At 50.7% G+C, this 19,889-nt stretch overlaps 3 protein-coding genes across 7 annotated transcripts in view; 2 read left to right on the forward strand and 1 right to left on the reverse strand.

Moving 5' to 3' along the window:
* Zdhhc1 (zinc finger DHHC-type containing 1) overlaps positions 1 to 5,373 on the forward strand; it is a 23,413-nt gene extending 18,040 nt beyond the window's left edge. For 2 of the 4 annotated variants that reach the window (XM_023709219.1, XM_023709222.1), the window contains 8 exons: positions 306 to 407; positions 704 to 870; positions 959 to 1,117; positions 1,371 to 1,483; positions 4,213 to 4,295; positions 4,488 to 4,581; positions 4,720 to 4,798; positions 4,898 to 5,373. In XM_023709219.1, the coding sequence (XP_023564987.1) occupies positions 306 to 407; positions 704 to 870; positions 959 to 1,117; positions 1,371 to 1,483; positions 4,213 to 4,295; positions 4,488 to 4,581; positions 4,720 to 4,798; positions 4,898 to 5,181 (1,081 nt within the window). In that variant the 3' untranslated portion in view covers positions 5,182 to 5,373. Of the gene's footprint in view, positions 1 to 305; positions 408 to 703; positions 871 to 911; positions 1,118 to 1,370; positions 1,484 to 4,212; positions 4,296 to 4,487; positions 4,582 to 4,719; positions 4,799 to 4,897 lie in introns of all 4 variants that reach the window. The other 2 variants (XM_023709220.1, XM_023709221.1) reach the window with 2 other exon arrangements.
* Positions 5,374 to 6,204: 831 nt separating this feature from the next.
* Tppp3 (tubulin polymerization promoting protein family member 3) lies at positions 6,205 to 9,670 on the forward strand. Of its 2 annotated transcripts, XM_023709224.1 has the most exons (5): positions 6,205 to 6,348; positions 6,676 to 6,765; positions 8,547 to 8,740; positions 8,853 to 9,006; positions 9,124 to 9,670. In XM_023709224.1, exons 3-5 carry the CDS (start codon positions 8,553 to 8,555, stop codon positions 9,310 to 9,312), a joined length of 531 nt encoding a protein of 176 aa, XP_023564992.1. In that variant the 5' UTR covers positions 6,205 to 6,348; positions 6,676 to 6,765; positions 8,547 to 8,552; the 3' UTR covers positions 9,313 to 9,670. The 2 variants fall into 2 exon arrangements, with proteins under 2 accessions (XP_023564992.1, XP_023564991.1); XM_023709223.1 differs by lacking the exon at positions 6,676 to 6,765 and having other exon boundaries at positions 6,206 to 6,348.
* A 3,793-nt stretch (positions 9,671 to 13,463) lies between these two features.
* Lrrc36 (leucine rich repeat containing 36) overlaps positions 13,464 to 19,889 on the reverse strand; it is an 82,555-nt gene continuing 76,129 nt past the window's right edge. Inside the window, exons 12-14 of the mRNA XM_004625874.2 lie at positions 18,995 to 19,118; positions 15,757 to 15,871; positions 13,464 to 13,764 (exon numbers count right to left, since the gene is read on the reverse strand). Of these exons, the coding sequence (XP_004625931.1) occupies positions 13,539 to 13,764; positions 15,757 to 15,871; positions 18,995 to 19,118 (465 nt within the window). The 3' untranslated portion in view covers positions 13,464 to 13,538. The remainder of the gene's footprint in view (positions 13,765 to 15,756; positions 15,872 to 18,994; positions 19,119 to 19,889) is intronic.

Here is a 19,889-nt window from a genome sequence, read left to right on the forward strand (position 1 = left end):
TAGAAAGGAAGATCCTCTTCCGTTTTAGATGATTGTCACATCGCCGCACAGTTCCAGAGCCGCCCACAGTTGCCGCCCGTCCCTTCTGCGTCCTGCCAGCAGTTCCTAAGCACCGCCTCCTTTAAGGACCCCTCCCTTGAGTTCCGCCAGAGGGCGCGCGCGCTCCTCCTTGGATGGATGTGGGTTGTGGGTTCCCCGGCTTGGAGCTGATGCTGCTATACAGACCACTGCGCGCCCTGCTTGGTCCGCGCGGCTATGAAGGCCAAGATGGGCTGGCCGACCGTGTGGTGCCTTCCACCCTGCAGGAGCGCTCGCTCCAAGCACTGCAGCGCCTGCAACAAGTGCGTGTGCGGCTTTGACCACCACTGCAAATGGCTCAATAACTGCGTGGGCGAGAGAAACTACCGGTGAGCAAGGGCCAACGGTGGGTCCTGGGAATGTGGGATATGCAGCCTGTTTGTATGGGATGGGGGTGAGTATTTAGAGGGCCTGGGCGCTGGCGTGCATCTGTGTATACTGCTTGCTCTGAGAGGGTGATCCATGGGTTTAGAGTCTTCCACCATGCTAGTCCAGAGACTAGCAAGACCACCCATCCTCAGTTTTGCCCTGTGACTTTGGCTTCAAAAGAGTTCGGGGTGTGGGGTCAGGGTCCAAGCTCTTCGTCCCAGCCGTGGGCCCCTCTGAACTCCTGGCTCTTATTAAGCTGGAGCTCCTGGGCGCTGACAGCTGCCCATGGTTGGGCCAGACTCTTTCTACACAGTGTGGCATCTGCTCTACTGGGTGTCCTGCTCCTGGTGCTGGTGGCCACTTATGTCTTTGTAGAGTTCTTTGTCAACCCTATGCGGCTGCGTACCAACCAGCACTTTGAAGGTCAGTGAGTCCCAGCTCTTCCCTTACCTGGCCTTTTGTAGTCACTGGTCCCAACCCTGGCTGAGCACAGTCTGCCTGTGCTTTTCAGTCCTCAAGAATCACACAGATGTGTGGTTTGTGTTCTTGCCCGCTGCCCCTGTGGAGACCCAGGCTCCTGCCATCCTGGCTTTGGCTGCTCTGCTCATCCTTCTGGGCCTGCTCTCCACAGCCCTGCTCGGCCACCTGCTGTGCTTCCACATTTATCTCAGTAAGTGCCTCCTCCCCCACGCTGCCTAGTAGGAAATAGGGGTTCCTAGATGGCAGGGAGAAACTGCATTGGTTGGTGGGGCCATGAAACCATGCCCTTTATCAGTGCTGGTTCTTGGGTGCCCGATCTCATCCCATGGCTTAGTACATATGGAAACACAGAGGTTGCCTTTTGGGAGCTGGGTGCCTTCTTCCCTGTTCTGAGCTCTGAGATTTCCTCTCCCCCGCTGAGCGCTCTCCTCCCTTCCTACCAGTGTGGCACAAACTCACCACCTATGAATACATCGTGCAGCACCGCCCACCACAGGAGGCAAAGGGGGCCCAGAGGGAGCTCGAGTCATGTCCCACCAAGATGCGGCCCATTCAGGTATACAGGTGGCCCAGAGGGCTGAGGGGGTGGGAGATGGGCCTGGGTGTGTGTGTGTGTGTGTGTGTGTGTGTGTGTGTGTGTGTGTGGAGGGGTTGGGCTGTGCAGAAAAGCCAATGAAGGGACATGGCAAGGGAAGCAAGCCTGGAGAGGCAGTAGAGTAGGGTATGCTGGGAAGTAAGGGACATGCCAGCAGCATGGCCAGAGGGAGCCCTGCATTTCTGCAGCCTCATGTATATACCTGTCAGGCTCTAGGCATGTGCTACGGAGAGTGGAATGTGAGAGCCTAGGAGCAGGCAGGGTGAAATTGCAGAAAAGAGATGAATCAGCGATGGTTAGCAGTTGGGTGGTTACAATGGAGTCGTGAGTTTCTGCCTCTGTGACCTTGAACTTCCCTGCCAGTTGCCCTATTTATCCTTAGAAGAGCCCAGGAGGCAGGTATTACTAACCTACATTACAGCTAATCACATTGAGGCTGAGAATGGTTAAACTGAAGCCTGGTCTGGGAAGCCCTAGGGATTCCGTACACCAAAGCACAAACCCTCCAACCCAGCTGCTGGCCAGCCTGTCCCCATTCCCACGCCTCCTGGCTTCCTAAGGTCAGCAGCTGGGGGTGGAGGTGATCCAGTCTCAGAGCCCCTGGGACTGGGAAGGCAGGGGGCCCAGGCAAGCTTTCCTGGGAAGGCTGGACCCTGGATGCCAAATCCTCATGGCAACTGGACACAAACACAAGCTGGTGGGTGGAAGAGGGCTCGGGACCCCGCCTCTCCTGTTCTCATTGCCAGGCTCAGGGGTGCTGATGGTGGGGACCCTCCTGCCACACTACCATACACCTGCTCCGGTGCTGGGCACTGACCTGTGTAAACACGGTGGCAGCGTCCTGGGCAGTAGGTGTCAGGCCTATCCCTGCATCACAGAGGTACACAGAAGATTTTTTAAAGCTTTCCTAGCTGTGCCCATTGAGTCAGGAATGGCCTTGGCGGCCCACACTTCAGTGCCTGTGTCCTTGCCTCCTGTAGGCTTTGGGGCCAATTGTGGCAACCACAAGGACATTTCTCTGCTATCCATCTGCAAGTGAATTGAGGGATGTCTACCAGTAGGATCCAGTGCTTCTCTGCTTTTACAGAAGGCAGAGTAGAGGTTGAGGGAGATCCCAAAAGACAACTGTGAGGAAAGGAGAGTTCTGAGTGGGGACCAGCTAGTGACACTTTTAAACCTCTTCAGCTGGGTAACTCCTGGCTCCTTTTCTGTTTTGAAGCCCAGGGGTTTCAGGGTTGGTATTTTTATACCCCTACTCCCAGGCCCAGGAGGGGTGCTCAGTCCAGACTGGGGAAAGGAAAAGATGGGGGAAGCTGGGGAGTGCAGTGGTGCACACCTGTAGCCCCAGCTACTATAGAGGCTGAGGCAAGAGGATCATGAGTTGGATGGAGGCTAGCCTAGGCAACATGAAGATTCTGTCTCTGAAATAGAAAGACAAGACAGGGGAGAGTTTTCTTGAGGCCCCAATCTGACTGGCCTCTGCCAAGTGAGCTCTTCCACAACTCTTCCCCCAAGGGTCAACTTAGGCAAAAGTTGGGCACAGGGCTTGCCTGGGGCCTCTGTCTTTGCACCTGTGCTGCCAGTTCCCAGTGGTTGGGCTCTGTCCCAGGTCCTCCAGATCCGCCTGGGCTCTGGCAGGCAGCCTCCCCACCCCTACCCAGCAGGAATGCAGGAGGGGCCCCTCTCTGGAGCCGTTGCCCCCAAACATAGGCTTGTTTTAGAGACGCGTTGCTGTTGTAGTGTCCTCTCTACATTACTCAGGACACCTCAGTCTCCATGGAAACCGCTGCTGAGCGAGTGGTGACAGCTGTCCCGGTGGTGCTCCCTTCTGCTTAAGGCTCTGGCCCTGCCCCTCGCCCTCTGTGCCACGCCCTGCTCAGCCTGCTTTTCCTGGCCTTTGCTTTTGTTTCCTCACCTGCAGTTCTCACCGGTGGAGCTGGGGCACGTCCGAGTTTGGTGGTGCAGGTCTGCCCTCTCTGGCTGCCTCCCAGCCTCAGGATCCTCTGCTTTTCTGGGTTGGGTTTGCTGCCCCCATAGTCATTGTGAAGGCCTGAGTCTGCTGCTGCCTGGAGGCCTAAGAGGCTATTTGTTCCATCCATTCTTGCCTTCCCTTTCTGGATAGAGGAGTGGGAACCCACCCCTTCCAGTAGCTGGGGTTGTGGTCAGTCCTGTGTGAGAACAAGGGTGCACACTGATTTTTCTGAGCAACTCTGTGATCTCCCAGCCAGAGATAGGCCAGGAGCAGGCAAGAGAACTCTGAGCTCTTCCCTGCCAGCCCCTTGGCTGAGTAGCACTAGCCTGGGCATTTTTGGACTCATAGTCTGGAACCTTCCTGGAGTAGGTGGAGTTTTGACTAGATAACATGAAACCTATGGATAGAGTAGGGTCCAGAAATGGGTGTTTTGTTTTTTCTTCCTGGTACTGGGGATTGAACTCAGGACCTTGTGCTTGCCAGGCGGGAACTTATGCCACTGAGCTATCTCCCCAGCCCTAGAAATGGGTGTTTTAAGCCTCACTCTGCAGGGGGATGGTCCCTGTTCATCTGGGAAGGGAGAAGACAGTCCTAGACCCTGCAGTGAGGCTTTCAGATCTCCCTTTGAGAAAACTTCCAGACTAGGTTTGGCTCAGCATTCAGGAGGCTCTGCATCTGCACCTGGCCTTCCGGTTTCCTTCACCCTCACCTTCCCCAGGAGATGGAGTTCTACATGAGGACCTTCAGCCATGTGCGCCCAGAGCCCCCTGGCCAGGGCAGGCCAGCAACAGTAAATGCTAAGTGAGTGCTTCTTGGTCATGTGCCATTTGGGCATCTCCCATTAGCATGACAGGGCCATGAGAGGTGGGAGTAAGAGGGTAGACCAGGGCTAAGGTATGGGTCTTGTCCCTCTCCGACCTCTGCTAGGAAGGGACTTCTAACAGGAAGAGATTTGGGAAACAGCACTCAGAGTTTGTCCTGCTTTTCCCTCAGCCCCTCCCGATTTCTTGCCACTCAAGATCAAGTGGAACCTTCACGGCCCTCCTCCCCCAACACTCTAGCCCTGCCACCTGCCATCCGACCCCAGGTAGGAGGGATGGAGCTTGGTCCTCTGGCCCAGTGGAGGGAGATGGGAAGGAATCCTCTACAATGCTGACTCCTCTACTACTTTTGGCATCGTGGTGTTTGGGGAAGTCACATTCAGCCAACCCTGTTATTTCTGCAGAAAAAAAGGAAGCGATGTAGGTATAAGGTGCCGAAGTCTGGGATCTTGGATCAGGAGTCCCCACTACCCAAGTTGCGGGGTGAGCACTCCTCCCTGTTGGGGTCTTATTCTTGGAGCTTGAGAGAGGGAAAGGCAGAGGCTGGAGCCACAAGCCCTCCTCCTTCCTTCCACGGTGCAGGACCCCGGGTCCCTGACCAGCGCTCAAGCTCATCCACCGATAGCTCCAGTGCCAGCCCGGTGCACGCAGCTGGCCCAGCAGATGCCTACCACTCTGCATCAGCTGAGTCCATGGACGAGATTCCAGTGGCGCAGACGCGCCTAGGCAGTGCCGCCCTGGCTGCCCCTGGGGGGCGAGCTGGAGAGCTCGGCCTGGCGCTGCAAGCGCGTGCGCCCTCAGTGTTCGTGAGCCCCAGCAGCGGCGAACCTGGGTCACTGGGTGGCAGTAAGGGCGGCCGGCCTTAAATGTGCTGAGAGGCAGGAGGGTCCAGGAGGTGGAGCAGCCGGCCGCACTCTATGCAACAATCCACCCTCGCCGCACCTAGTGCACTTTAGGGGCCCCATGGCCGGCGGGATCGACCTCCCTCGTCCACAACTTGGCAATATCCACCTCACCGGCCCTAATGCTCCAATAAACTTTTTTTATGCTTTTGCGGATTTGCTGCTTGCTTTCTTAATGGCAAGGGCCATGGGCCCTCCGGAAGCTGAACCATTGCCAATCCTGCCTGAGGCAGGGTAAGGTGTGTCCCTGTTCAGTAGGGGACTGCCTGGATTGACCCATGGAGATGCTCCCTATAGGGCCCATGGTTGGGAAAGGCCCTAAAAAGCTTCCTGAGGAGATTGCTTTTCTTATAATGGGATTTGCACCTGGGAGACATAGGGGGCTGGGGGGGGGGAGAGGAAGATGGGGCAGACAGGCTCCGGAGGTGATGGGGGCTGCGGGCAAGGTGGAAATGAAAGCTGGGCGCCGACTTTTGAGTCCCAGAGCTTTCTCTTAAAAGCGCGGTTACTGTCAGGGCACCTGCTGTAGGACTGGGCAAGTGTGAGTTATTCAGTGTCCCCCTCCTTCTGCATCTGACCGAATCTGAACCCTACCGGGAGAACGTGAGAGTTGTGGATGGGGATATCATACATTCAGCGGTTGGCTGTGGTCCTGAGCCAGCTGTCAAGGAGGAAAGGTATGTTTATGGCCTCCAGTTGGTTCGGGGAGGCTGGATCTCCTCCGCAGGTTGGGGGCCCGCTTGAGCTCCGGACGGAGCCTGGGGTGGGGGACTTTTCTACATGGAACCACCGAAGATGTCGAGAAGCACAAGGCACCCTTCTAGTTTTGCAGAATGCATGGTGAGGCTGTCGCTGAGCCCGGCGGGGGCAGAGGGTGGTGCCTGGTGGGCGGAGCCAGCGTGACCTTGGTCACTCTCCCGCCGAGACAGCCTGGGGGCGGGATTCGCCGTCTCTATAGAGACCGAGAAACAGGGGATAATACTGTGGAGCCGCCCTGGCTGCAGTCCCGCCCCGGAGCCGGCAGGGAGCGGAGCTGCGGAGCTGCTTGCTCTCCCGCATCCATCCGTCTGTTCCTGTGTCTTTCTGTCCATCTGAGCGCACGCTGCGGGAGCAGCCACGATATTGAAGCCGGTAGGAGACCCGGACGCCGACCACCCTGATCAGTATCCTGCACAAATAGGGGTGGGTGGGAGCGGCCTGAAAGAGGTCCCAACCCCGGATGGTACAGAGCCGAGGACACCAGCTGAGAGGCCCTGCCGCTGCCCCAAGCATTCCTCCCTACTCCCCAGCCCCCACCTCCCTACTCCCTTGATTGATGACTCCAGCTGTCCCAGCAGGAGCAGAGGGGTGGCCTCGGTGGCACCATCCCTGGCTACCCTGGGCTGCAGACCCCTGGCTGCTTTCTGTAACTCTATTCCACCTGAACAGCCCAGAGACCAAGAATCCATCTTCCCACAGACAGGAGTGAGCACTGTACCGAGGAGTCTCCCAGTCCCTGGAGACAAGCATCCTGTGGTACCCAATCTCCCCTGGACAATATTATGCTTGGTAATCTGAGTGTAGGGCGTTGGGCCTTTGGTGGGAGGGTGCACCTAGGGAGAGGGAAGGGGAGTAGTGCCAGTTAGAAGTCCCTGCAGTTTAAAGATAGGTGAGTGTGGTCACCAGGAAGGGGCTTTTAGTGTCAAGGCCTGTGGTAGTGGAAGAGGGGGAGCTAGGTAGGGACCCAGGCTGTGGTCACTGGAGGTTTTTCTATCAGAGCCAGCAATAAAGATGGTGGCTGAGACAGGGTGTGGTCAGGAGGCTGCAGTGTGTTTGTGTGGTCACTGGGTCCCAAAATGCCAATGTGCATGTTGGGTGCTTGGGGGGCTCCATTACAGGGCAGAGTGAGCAGACGACAGCACCCTCAGGTGCTGAGGGTGTGGTCAGAACATGATAAAGGTTGCTACATCGCTGGGTCTGGCTAGAGGGTCTCAGTAAGGGCTTTAGGGTGTGGGCAGGGAGGGTGCAGTGGGCTGCCGGTGTGGTCAGGGAGCCCTCAGTGCCCAGGCTATGTTCCTGGCGGAGGGTGTGGTCAGGGAAGTGCAGGAGGCCTATGGGCATGGGGTACTTGTCTGCAGGGCTGAGGGTATTACTGGAGGATACCCTCAGCAGGTCTTCTGGAGTCTGTGCAGGGGTGGGAGCTAAGGGAAGGGTCAGCTCTTAATCCTGGGACTGTGGATATGGATGGGGAGTCACAGTGCACGGCTGTGAGTATGGTCAGGGGCCAAGAGTGTGGAGGGCTGGAGCTGTGTGCATATGGTTTGTGGGAATGCGAACTCATGTGGTCATGCTCAGGGTGTGGTAGGGGACCTCAGTAGAGGGCTGAGGTATAGATGGGGGGGCACGTGTTTCAGTGGAGGATCACAGCACCAAGGCCATGGTCCCATTTTGCCAGCCTGCCTCTTGGGGTTGGTTACTTATTCTACAAACTCCACCCAGGTTACCCCAGATCTCCTGCTCCGCCTAAACTCCATAGACTGGGAGGCTGCAGACCCAATGGATGGCAAGGGGCCAGGAAACCACAGTTGTGCCGTAGGCGCAGGGAGTGCTGCTTTGCTCCACCCATGGGCTGCTGCTCCCTAGCCCAGCCCAGCCCAGCCCAGCAGCACTGGGAGCTTCTCCCTGAGCCACCCTGACACCATCCTGCCCTTAGCAACATTCTCCAAGCAGCACCACCCTCCCTTAGCAACTGTCTCCAGGCTTCACAAACTGTGGCCAGGCCAGCCCCAACCTCCCGCTCCCCTCATGTTTTTGTTTAACAGCAAATAGTAACAAGGTCCTGGCTGGGCCAGCTGCACCCCTGCCTAAGACACACGCGTCTGCCTATGCTCTGTCTCCCTTCTCAGGCCTACCTTGGGCCTTGCTGGGTCTCCATGACCCTTACGGAGACACTGTCCCTCCCCAACCAGCACCCTGGCCCTGGTCCAGCTTGGTGTAGAACTTAAGAGGGAGGGGGGCCTGCTCTGCTACCCTCATTTCCACCCAAACAGGCCTTGTTCCAGGGACAGACAAAGCCATGTCCCAGCTGCTGCCCTCATAGTCTTTCTGGACAGTGCCACTCTGTTCCCAGCCTGGTGTGGACATCATGATTTCATCTTCTAACCCTACTCAGAGCCAGGGCTGGCACTGACAGGACATTTCCTCCCAGGACTCTTCCCCAGTGTCTGGGGCCCAGGTAGATAGATATGCAGCACTCCCCCTCTCCAGGCAGCTCTAGCACCTGGTGTGTTCTGGGCTTTTGGTGAGGGAAGGGAGGTTGGCTTGGAGGTGACTGAGGTCGGTCCCCACAGGGTGGCATGGCAGCAAGCACAGATGTAGCTGGGCTACAGGAGAGTTTCCGCAAGTTTGCCATCCATGGTGACCCCAAGGCAAGTGGGCAAGAGATGAACGGGAAGAACTGGGCCAAGCTGTGCAAGGACTGCAAGGTGGCTGATGGAAAGGCTGTGACAGGGACGGACGTTGACATCGTCTTCTCCAAAGTCAAGTGAGCCCTAGGCAGATCCTGATTCTCATGTTCCCAGAGGGTGGGATGCTGGGGTTGGACCAGGGAGGACATGGAGAAGAGAGAACACTCATGATGCCCATGTGCCTGGCAGGGGGAAGTCAGCTCGGGTCATCAACTATGAGGAGTTCAAGAAGGCCCTGGAAGAGCTGGCCACCAAGCGGTTCAAGGGGAAGAGCAAGGAGGAGGCCTTCGACGCTATATGCCAACTGGTGGCAGGCAAGGAACCAGCCAACGTGGGAGTCACTGTAAGTGCCCTGCTGGTCTCTGTTGGCCACTGAGGGGATATAGAAAATTTCTACTGGGGGTGGGAAAGGGCCATGCTCCCTCACCAAGAGCCCTTGGGGGAACTCTTGTCTAAACAGAAAGCAAAAACAGGGGGTGCTGTGGAACGGCTGACTGACACCAGCAAGTACACTGGCTCCCACAAAGAGCGCTTCGATGAGAGCGGCAAGGGCAAGGGCATTGCTGGACGGCAGGACATCCTAGATGACAGTGGCTACGTGAGTGCCTACAAGAATGCAGGAACCTATGATGCCAAGGTGAAGAAGTGAGGCCTAAGATGGCCCCAGTGCAGCTGCCCCTGCCAGGGGCTCAGGCCTGGGGTTATGGGGTCTGTGGAGCAAGAAAGCCTGGTTCCTTCCCTGCTGGACCTGCCACCCAGAGCTTCCTGCCCAGCCCCAGAGGGCCAGCCCGTCAGGCCTCTGACCCAGACTTCTGTTCATCCCCTTCCTCTCCTTGTTGCCTCCCGACTTCTGTCTATCTGGGGACAGTCTATGCCTGTAGCCTCACCATCCCAGCCTGACCTAGGCATGGCTGACCCCTGCCTGCTTGCCTCATATTTAAGCTGCTGCTCTGGCCAAGTGCCTAATTCATACCCAGACCTCAATAAAGATACCTTTTGTACCAGTATGGCCTGATTGGGTAATGACATTCATGCCCTAGTGCCCCCTTCAGTACTGTCACTCCCTGCTACTGATCTCCCCCATCCTACTGGCTGCCCTGCCCAGAAACACGAGTCCTCTGCCATTAGTGCAGAGTTAGATGGCCTCAGATGGCCCTAGGGAAATGCAAGGCCTTATAACTGGGCCCTGACCTGGAGCCTGACGTCACAGCTGATCTCTCTGCACAACAGCGGGAGGATGAGACAGCAACTTGGCCTGGGCCACACCTTAGCAGAGACTCCAATGCCAGGACTAGCTCTAACCCTGCCAACAGGGCTACCAAGGCAGGAATCTCAAAAGACTCAGGACCAGAATGAACCTGAGCGAGTACATAGTTCAACTCCCTCTTTTCTGTTGGTGTTTTATTTATTTATTTATTTACTTACTTATTTATTGGTGGAACCGGGGATTGAACTCAGGCCCTTGCGAGGGAGGGAAGTGCTTATTCCACTGAGCCATCTCCCCGGCCCCTTCTGTTGGTGTTTTGAGACAGTGTCTTACTGTGTAGTTGACGGGCCTTAAAACTCACTGTGTGGCCCAGGCTGGCCTTGAATTCCCTGTGCTCCTCCTGTCTCAGCCCCCCAAGTGCTGGGATTACAGATGTGTGACACCATACCTGGTTTGACTTCCTCATTTTTATTTTATTTTTATTTTTTGGTAATGGGAATCAAACTCAGGACTTTGCATTTGCCAGGCAGGTACTTGTGCCACTGAGCTATACCCCTGGCTAATTTCCTCATTTTATAGCAGGGGCAACCAAGGCCCAGAGAGGGAAGCGGTTTCTGCAGATGGAGCTGGACCATGCCCCTTGCCTCCAGCCAGGCTTTCCTAGCACAGTGAGCCTCAACCCTGATTTCCAAAAGTGGGGCTGGATGGCCAGTGACAGAGCCTGCCACCTGGTATTGGTCATGCTTGTTGGTGGCCAGGGGACTGTCCCACAGTGAAAGGGCCTTCTTGTGCTGATTTCTTCCCATCTGTTCGCCACTCATTAGAGCAGATGGTGCTTCTCTTGTCCTCAGGGCTTCTGAGAGTTTGCAAATCCTCTCTCTGAGGCCCTGGGTGTTGGGCCAAAGCTATTCCCAAGCCTGAGGCTTTGGTGCCAATTCCCTTCTTTCTATGACAAGAGGACTGATGAGACCTGGGACCTAATTAGGAGAGGCAGATGCTGAGGGTTCTATAAAAGGCTGAGCCGGGTGGCCAACATCTTGGGTACTCTTGCTAAAAAAAAGCCAGCCTAGCAGGAAAGGATGGCTAAGGTCTGTGGGATGGAGTGAAAACCTCTGTAAAGCCCAAGCCTGTCAGAGTGGCCCCAGCCCTCTCTCCAGGCACAGAACTTCACCAAGGACCATCTCTATCCAGACCTGTCTTTTCTCTCTTGCTAGTGCCAGGCTCTGGTGAGGAACTCTTTTTCACTCCCCCCCCCCCACTTTAGGGGTCTTCTGCCCCTGTTTTGGGTCCAGTAAGGCCCAGAGAGCGACAACTCTTTGGCCCTTCCCTACTCCTATGTGTAGGACTGAGGGCCACTCAGAGAAAATCAGAACAGGACATTTTCCTGCATTACATTTTGCAGAAGAGGAGCTGGCTTGGATAGGGGCCAGCCATTTTCAGTGACAAAGGGAAAAGGCAGGGATGGAGGCTCAGGCTGGGCTAGACGCTCCTCCTCCTTGGGTGCTCTGAGCACACTGGGACTGCCATTATCAGGTGTTCACTCCAGAAGCAGGAAGGGCTGGGGCAGTAGGAAGAAGTGGGTTATTTCTGCCCCTCGGCCTCATGCCCAGTAGGTCTGCCTACAAGGCTGCCCCAGGCCGTGGGCCCCTTCCCTGAAATGTGAAAACTCAAGGTTGCAAGGCTGCCCAATACTCCCCTTTTCTAGGCAAAACTCTGGCTCTTTGGCAGTCTCTCAATGGGACAAGGACAGGCCAGGGACAGAGGCAGGGTGGGTCAGGGAGGTTGTTCTGTCATTTCTCACACTAGCTGCCTGGAGCACACTCATGGTTCCTCTGTACAGCACCCTGTTAGGAAGCCACATGAAGTCTAGAAGTCCTGTGACTTAGACAGGTGGGGTCTTGTGACTCATTACTTGTGACAATAGGTGTCCTCCCTGCAAAGCACCCCAGGCAGGGGACGGACAAATGAGTGTCTAATCCTTCCACCTCTTCTCTCTCTGACTTGATGATGAAGTAACATCACATTAAGTTGACAGTCTTTTACCCCCTACACTCTTCAGCAGTGTTAGCTACCTGGGAGAAACCCAAAGCAGAAGCTGACTAGAACCACTTGTATTGTCTTTCCTGCTCAGCTGTGATTAAAGAAATGCAGGCTATGTGCGGATGGTGGTGCACACCTCTAATCCTATTGCTCTGAGGCTGAGGCAGAAGGATTGCAAGCTCCAGCCCAGCCTGGGCAACCTAGTTACCAAGCAAGATCCTATCTCAAAAACAGAGGTGGGGGGCTGGGAATATAGCTCAATGTAAAGGCCTTGAGTTCAGTCCCCAGGACTGAGAAGAGGAAAAAAAAATACAGGGTACTTGTATGCAGAATGAATGCTGAGCCCTGCTGGCACGCAGTTCACGGGCTCGTTCGCTGCCTCTCAGCTGTCCAGCTCCTCCCTGGAAGCACCACAAGGAGTCCGTGCCTTACCCAGGCAAAGCGCCTCAAACTCCTCTGCCAAAAGCTGAAGGAAAATCTACAAGGAGCTACCCTGCTGTTACCCTTCTGTAAGCCCCCTGGTTCCCTAAAAACACTGTGTCCCTCCCACTGCCTTCCTGTGCTGCTTCTCTCTAGAGTCTGTCCCACTGCTCTTGCCCTTGGCTCCATGCTTTGCTTAGTAACCTTCTAGTTATTCTTAAGTCAGCTGAATGTCCTCTGGGGACATTTTCCTGACATTACACTTTGCAGGCTAGGATGGGTCATGGGTTTCCTGGTCTCACGGTGCCATGTTCCACCTCCATCCGTGCCCAGGGAGTCCTCTGGGGGCTCCAGACTCTGCACTGGTCTGGGAAGCTTTGCACTCCTCTCTTTGTTATCATGCTCCTCTTCTTCCACCTGCACAGCTTGGGATAGTTCTTTGTCTCTGTCTCTCTCAAACCTTTTCCTTTGGAGCTTTCTTGCTGTGTGTATGTGTGTTTTTGTGTGTGCATTACGGAGGATTCAACCCAAGGCCTCCTTAATGAGCTATATCCCATACTCCCCCCCTTTTTTTTCTTTTCAGTTTTTAATTTTGAGACTCTCTAAGTTGCACTGATCTGGCTAAACTTGGGATCCTCCTGCTTTAGCTTCCCTGGGTCTAGGATTACAGGTGTGTACTACCACATCCATCTTGGAGCTTTTACATAGACCTGCTTGGTGCCAATTCTAAGCTTTAAGCTCCATCAGATAAGTCTGCTTTCCTTCCTAACTAAACCTGTGGGCTGCTCCAGAGTAGACCCCAGACCCTGTCACCTTGCTACCATGGCAGAAGAAAACTCCGAACATGTTTGGAGAATTAACTCATAATCTCTAAAATGTCTTCTAACACAAAGACACCTGATGGTTCTGTTGTTATTTTCTGCCACCTAGTTTAAAATGACACTGGGGAAAATGTCCGGTGTTTTTCCTTTTTGACATTTGTAGTCAAGTGTTTCTGTGTGACATGATGGTTAGGACTAAGCGCCAACAATTTGTGTGGGCAAAAGGAAAAAATGACTCACTGGGAGGAGACAGAGAAATAAAAAGGACAATACAGTGTGATCACAATAAGACTTTTCTTAATCTTGGGGAGTAGACACCACCACCTTAGTGTTGATGGCACTGAGAGCCCTCCATGGATAGGAGAGAGATGGCTGCGAAGGTGTCTGCTAGCTCCACAAATGAGGCTCTGGGGCACCTTCTGAGACACTCTGTATTAGATACTGACCCGTGTCATGTGCCACTGGTGACGAGGAAGACAGAGTGCTTTTCCCAAAGGGCGACGATCTCCCCAAATGATGAGTCTTCTCAGGAGGCAGGAGCGCTTTCCCAGAATAACCTCTTTGCTCTTTATTCAGCTGCTGCAGCAGATACTCATTAGTTACCACCAGGGATCTGAGGCCCGGGAGGGAAAAGACAGGCATGAAATCACAAAAGCGAAGTAGATGACTTTCATGTCTGAAAGGTTTGCTAAAGATAAATGTAAAAAATAATATTTTTCAGCAGAACTGTCCAAATTATGAGTGGGTTATTTTAAAGGCAAACCTACAATGTCTTCATTATAATGGTTTGCGTCCCAGACCGACTGAAGCAATGGTACGTTTATAGAGTGCGTGCGCTACACTCGCCAAAGCGCTCGCGTGAGCAGGTAAGTAGAAGCACTCAAATCCTGGCTCCGACCGGGGCTCACATATCTACCCCCGAATCAGAACTTCTAATCTGTGCTGCTCTCTGCAACTAACGGTGCTAGCCATGAATATGTTCTTGGATTCCACAGGACTATGTAATGTTAAAAGCCATCTGAATACCGGCAGAAAATGATGTATACACGGTACTAGTCATTAGAGTACTATTTTGTTTGTTTTTGTTTGGTGCTGGGATTGAACCCAGGCCTTGCAGAGGCTAAGCATACACTGTACCACGAGCCACACTTCCAGCCCCTATTAGTATTTTTAACACCCAAATATTGTTAACTTCAAAGTCCATAGACATTACTACAGGATTAATTAAACTGTACAATCTAACAATGGAGTACTATGCAACTATAAACAGGAGTGAGAACCAACTCTGTGTGTGTGTGTGTGTGTGTGTGTGTGTGTGTGTGTGTGTTTGGCCAGCTCAGCCCACCAGGGGGCGGGGCTGGCTGGCATGTGGTGCTGGGGGATTGAACCGTGGTCCCTGTGCTTTGCTAAGGCTTGTTCCAAGTAGGTGCTCTAGACCACTGAGCCATCTCATCAGCCTGTGAGAACCAACTCTTTAGACCACAGTGAATTGATTCCTAAGATAAAGTGTTAAAGTAATATTATCTTTCTTTTATATAAAATGCACATCAATAGCTACAACAGAAAGCCAGTGGGAGGGAAGGAAAGAAAAGAAGAGCAGAAAAGGTGTCTGGTTTTTCTGAACTTCCATCTGACTTAGGGACATTACACTTATCTTACATGACTATACAAACAAGATTAAGTGAAAATAACAAAACTCACTAAGAACCAAAGGCAAAATGAAGCAAATGAATTAGTACATTGAATTAATGATTCAACAGTACCCAGAAGAATTATCTTGAGTTAACTGTAGTAGTTTAAAATGTAGGATTTTGACTGTACATCCCTGAAGAGAGCCGTGCTAATGTTTTCAGAGTGAAGCTCTGAGGGCCGCGGCCGCACTTGGAAATTTACTAGAACTGCAGATCTTCAATTCCCAATCCGCACTGCCAAGTAAGAGATTGGGGTCGGGGAGAGCCCAGCAATCTATGGTTCCACAAGTCTTTCAAGTACTTCTGATACAGACCCAAGTTGTAAAACATGACTTTATGCTATTCTGTTTACTTTTGTAAGGCTTGGAATAATTATAATGAAAACTCAAAACAAAAGGCTTGAATCTTTTGAATATGAAGCTGTTCCAATAAAAATTAGTGATGAAGGTTGGTGTTACAGGTTTGGAGATTAGATGCTTATATTTAAATATAATTGGAAGTCATAGTAGAGGTAGACTGGCTTCCCTAAAATTGTTAATTCTGTAACCAATAGCAGGCAGGCATTTTCCAAAGGAGCTAGGTGGCTGTTTTTAGGGGTACGTAGTGAACAAAGAGTTAGATGGTCCCAATGACTCTTAGAGTCAGTGAGAAACTCATTACTGAGGTGTTGCAGCCCAGGAAAGACAGTCCCCAGTGTATAGAAGCAACGCAGCAAACACGGTTGGTCCCTGGTGCATAAAAGCACTTGTGAGGGCAGTAGTTTGAGCCCTGGGTGAGGTACAGGAAGGAGGTTTACACGCACTGCAGTTAATTTGCAAAGTGTATCAGTATATCAACTTTCTAAGCAAAGCAAAGGAGAGAGAAAGCAAAGTAAACATCTATTCCAGGAAACCACTAGTCAGACCCTCTCCTACCTCTGACTTTCGTGAAGAAGCGCAACGGTCTCCTCCAGCTTTTTCAGCTGGGCAAGCTCCTGGTTTAGGCAAGCCACCTGCGTAGTCAGCTGTTGGTTCTTGTGTAGAAGTTCCTCTACAAAGGGTACAGTAGCCAGAAGTGAGCAGGATTACCAGCTACTTGTCTCTGAGCAGAGCTTAAGTACAGTATTCAGACGGACACCTTGAGAATCAAGGGCCTCATGGTGCTTGCAGTCACACTCCCTCAAAGACAGGAGTTATAGTGACAACAATATAGGATTTGACAACAGATCTAAATTAAAATTAAACCACTTAGTAGTACATAAGTCAGTTCATCTTTCTGAGTTTCACTAAGCACTTTCTAAGCAATGCACCACTATGAGGATTCAGAGAGTCACCCGTCCCCACATAGCACAGGTGGCCAGGGGTATTATTAGGGCTCCTGTATTCTCCATTTTGGTTTGTGAATGTATGTCCTTCAATTCCTACATACTTTGTGAAAACACTGAGAACTGTGTCAAGTACATAGTAATAACTCAATGAAGGCTTCTAGAAACAGCTTCTTCTTCTTTTATTTTATTTTATTTTTTTTTCGGAACTGGGGATTGAACTCAGGTCCTTACACTTGCGAGGCAAGCGCTTATTCTACTGAGCTATCTCCCCGGCCCCTAGAAACAGCCTGTGATGAAGACATTAATATCTACTGCTCCAAATATGCTACCACGGGCTCCAATAATGAGGTAGGTAAAAACCCAGGAACTCTGGTTCTAAGGGAGCTGATCTTCCAGAATAATGCTCTTTGTGTGTGTGTGTGTGTGTGTGTGTGTGTGTGTGTGCATTTTAGGGGATTGAACACAACGTTTCACAAACTCTAGGCAAGTCCTGTACCACATCCCCAGCCCTAGAATAACACTTCTTAAGCATTTTAATACACTTATGAGTCTCCTGAAGATCTTGTTAAAAATTAGTAGGTTTGAGGAAAGGCCCAATATTCTATCTAACAAGCTCTCAGCTGATGCTAATGTGGGTCATATTTTAAGCAACAAGCTTCTAGAAAGTGGAAAACAGGGCTGCAACAATTATACCTGTACTGACTTATTTGTAAGTCAAAATATTGAGCTGGGCCCTCTGGCTGACTGAAAGGAAGGATCTTGTGGACAAACACTTATTTTGAGAATAGGTAAATATAGACTGTTTTTTTTTTTTTTTTTTTTTTTTCAGAACCGGGGATTGAACTCAGGTCCTTGCACTTGCCAGGGAAGCGCTTATTCCACTGAGCCATCTCCCCAGCCCCGATGAAGTTTTTTAATTATTCAAGCTTGTGTTTATCAGCACTGAGATTTAAGAGTGGAAATTTAATACTTCCAAATCAAGTTCCTTATACGAATCCAAATCTCTGCCACAATTTGCTCAGGAGCTGAGCTAGAAGTGTAAAATGCCAGGTAGAGTATATCTAAAATATGGTTTATGCCAATATTAACATAGTATAAATTAAGAATTAAACTGGGTTTTGGTTGTGCGCACCTATCATCTCAGCACTCGGGAGGCTGAGGGAGGAGGTTTGTCATGAGTTTCAGGTCAGCCTGGGCTATGTTGCAAGACCCTACATTGTGGATGGTAGGAGAGAGAGAAAAATTAGATGGTATTACATTATATTTTCACTTATACAATGACAAAAAAATTAAAAATAGCGTTTTCAAAGGTGAAGTGAAAAGGGCATCCAAGCACACTGCTGATGTGAAGTTAAGCTGAAGCTACCTTTCTCGGGGGTGATTTGATGGTGTGTAATGGATATTTAAAAAATGTCCACATCCTTTGACCCATTAATTACACTTTTAGGGACATTTCCTATGAAAGCAGCCTGGAGTGTACATAAACATGTAAGTGTGTAGATACTGACAGTAGTATTATTTATCCTAATACAATTATTAGGACTTGGCTCAATCAGTAGGGAAGAGAGATGATTTCAAAGAAGACTTTTTATTCTAGGGTCACTTCTTCCACTTTAAGTATTTCTTTTGAATGTTTGGAAATTCTTACTCATATGCTTCTATATTATGTTATAATAACCTTCATGATAAATCATGGCAGCTTTATTTATCATAAAAACATTAGTGATTGTACAGCAGACTAGAGAGATACACATGGTAGGTTCATGTGACAATGTAGGACTTGCTGATACCCATGAAACTAGCAGCATGAGGACGCAGAAACCAGAACTTTGACTGCCTGGGTTGGATGTGGGGAACCAATTGCACAAGAGTACAGGGAAACTTTCTGAAGAAACAAATATTCTGTATTTTGATTAGGAACAAATTTAACATGTGAGCATTTTGTTGTAAGTAAATGGTTTCTGGACATAATTTGAAATGTTGAGTTAATCTTATTTGTATAGATGAAAGCTGGAAGGAAACATACCAGAACTCTACCTTCATTTATTGCTAGGTTTTAGGATTATATTTGCTTATTTCCTATAGAGAACGTGTTCTACTGTTATAATCACAAAAAGGAAGTATTTCTCTCCCTGTCTCTCTCTGTCTGTCTCTGTCTCTGTGCCTCTGTCTATGTGTCTGTCTCTGTCTGTCTGTCTGTCTGTCTGTCTGTCTGTCTCTCTCTCTCTCTCTCTCTCTGTACTGGGGATCAAACTCAGGACTTTGCGTTTGCCAGTCAGGTGCTTATGTCATTGAGCTGTCTCCCCAGCACAAGTATCATTCTCAAAAATAATGGCAAGCCAGGTGTGGTAGCACATGCTTGTAATCCCAGCATCTGGGAAGCTGAGGCAGGAGGACTGCTGTGACTTCTAGGCCAACCTGTGCTATATAGTGAGTTCAAGGCTAGCCTGAACTACATAATGAAACCCGGTCTTGAAAAACCAAATCAAAGAGCCAGGGAGATGGCTCAGTGGAATAAGCACTTCCCTGGCAAGCATAAGGGCCTGAGTTCAATCCCTGGTTCCACCAAAAAAAAAAAAAAAAAAAAAAAAAAAAAAATCAAACCAAACTGAACAAAAAAATGGCAATATATAACATTTTCATGTTTTTTGGTGACAAAGACCTTCATGTGATAACTCAAGTTACCTGCATTACAATTCTCTAACGGCAAGATGACAGTTTCCATTAACTCTCAGGACAGGTAATGACCAGGTAAGTCAAAGCAGCCACATGAGCTTTGGCTTGTGAACAAGTCATCCTTAGATAGTTGTCTTGAGAAGTCCCACACTTGGCTTTCCCATACTTACCGTAAGTGTGTGACTGGTGCCCACTTGTAACTGAGGTAGCTGCCCCTTCTTCCAAATGCTGAACTTTTTCTGACAAAATGAGGTTTTCTTCCAGCACTCTGACCAGTTTTTGCTTCAAACTTTCCTTTAGATCAGAAAAGAAAACGTTGGTACATTAAGAGTCTGAAATCCCCAAAAAAACCATGTATAGGACTGAAGTAACTTTTCCTCTAATTGGTGACAAACTGAATGAAAGAGCCGGGTGTAGTGGTGCACACCTGTAATCCCAGCACGCAGGAGGCTGAGCTAGGAGGATCGCTGTGAGTTCAAGGCCAGCATGGACCACAGAGTGAGACCCTATCTCAACAATAACAACAAAAAACCCAAAAGAATAAAACAACTGGATGAAACTCAGCATTTGTATGATGTTCTCACTAGACTTAATTCATTGGTAAAACTGATCAAGTGGAGTAGACAAATTTCTCACTTGAAGTCATGATCTTTCCTATTGGTATTCATGACATGCTGAGCTTTGCAATCATCTACAGTCTTTGGTTTCTAGAACTCGGTATCTAAAAATCCTCTAGGGCTAAACAAAGAGAAAAAAGCCTGGGACTGAGCTCCTTCTTTCTTTCCCAGAGCCAGAAGGCTAATGCTCTAGCATGCCCGGGTTCCGTGCTCTCAACACCATTAGAAAGGAGGAAGACTGGTACCACCAAAAGAAAAAGAAAGAAAGAAGGAGGAAGACAAACGCAGAGACACAAGCTTTCCTTCCTTAGGGCCACAGCATCACCACACTGTAACCTCTAAGAACATGACCTGAAACTTTCTTTTTTTTTTTTTAACATTTTTTTTTCATTTATTTGAGAGAGAGAGAGAGAGAGAGAGAGAGAGAGAGAGAGAGAGAGAGAGAGAG

This window comes from Octodon degus, unplaced genomic scaffold (assembly GCF_000260255.1).
Source record: "Octodon degus isolate 3935 unplaced genomic scaffold, OctDeg1.0 scaffold00011, whole genome shotgun sequence".
Lineage (NCBI taxonomy): Eukaryota > Metazoa > Chordata > Mammalia > Rodentia > Octodontidae > Octodon > Octodon degus.

Bases quoted from the DNA above. Each gene is read 5' to 3' on its own strand.
- Tppp3 (XM_023709224.1), top strand. From the start codon at position 8,553: ATGGCAGCAAGCACAGATGTAGCTGGGCTACAGGAGAGTTTCCGCAAG. The intron at 8,741-8,852 runs GTGAGCCCTAGG...TGTGCCTGGCAG, and splicing joins ATCGTCTTCTCCAAAGTCAA to GGGGAAGTCAGCTCGGGTCA. The intron at 9,007-9,123 runs GTAAGTGCCCTG...TTGTCTAAACAG, and splicing joins CAGCCAACGTGGGAGTCACT to AAAGCAAAAACAGGGGGTGC.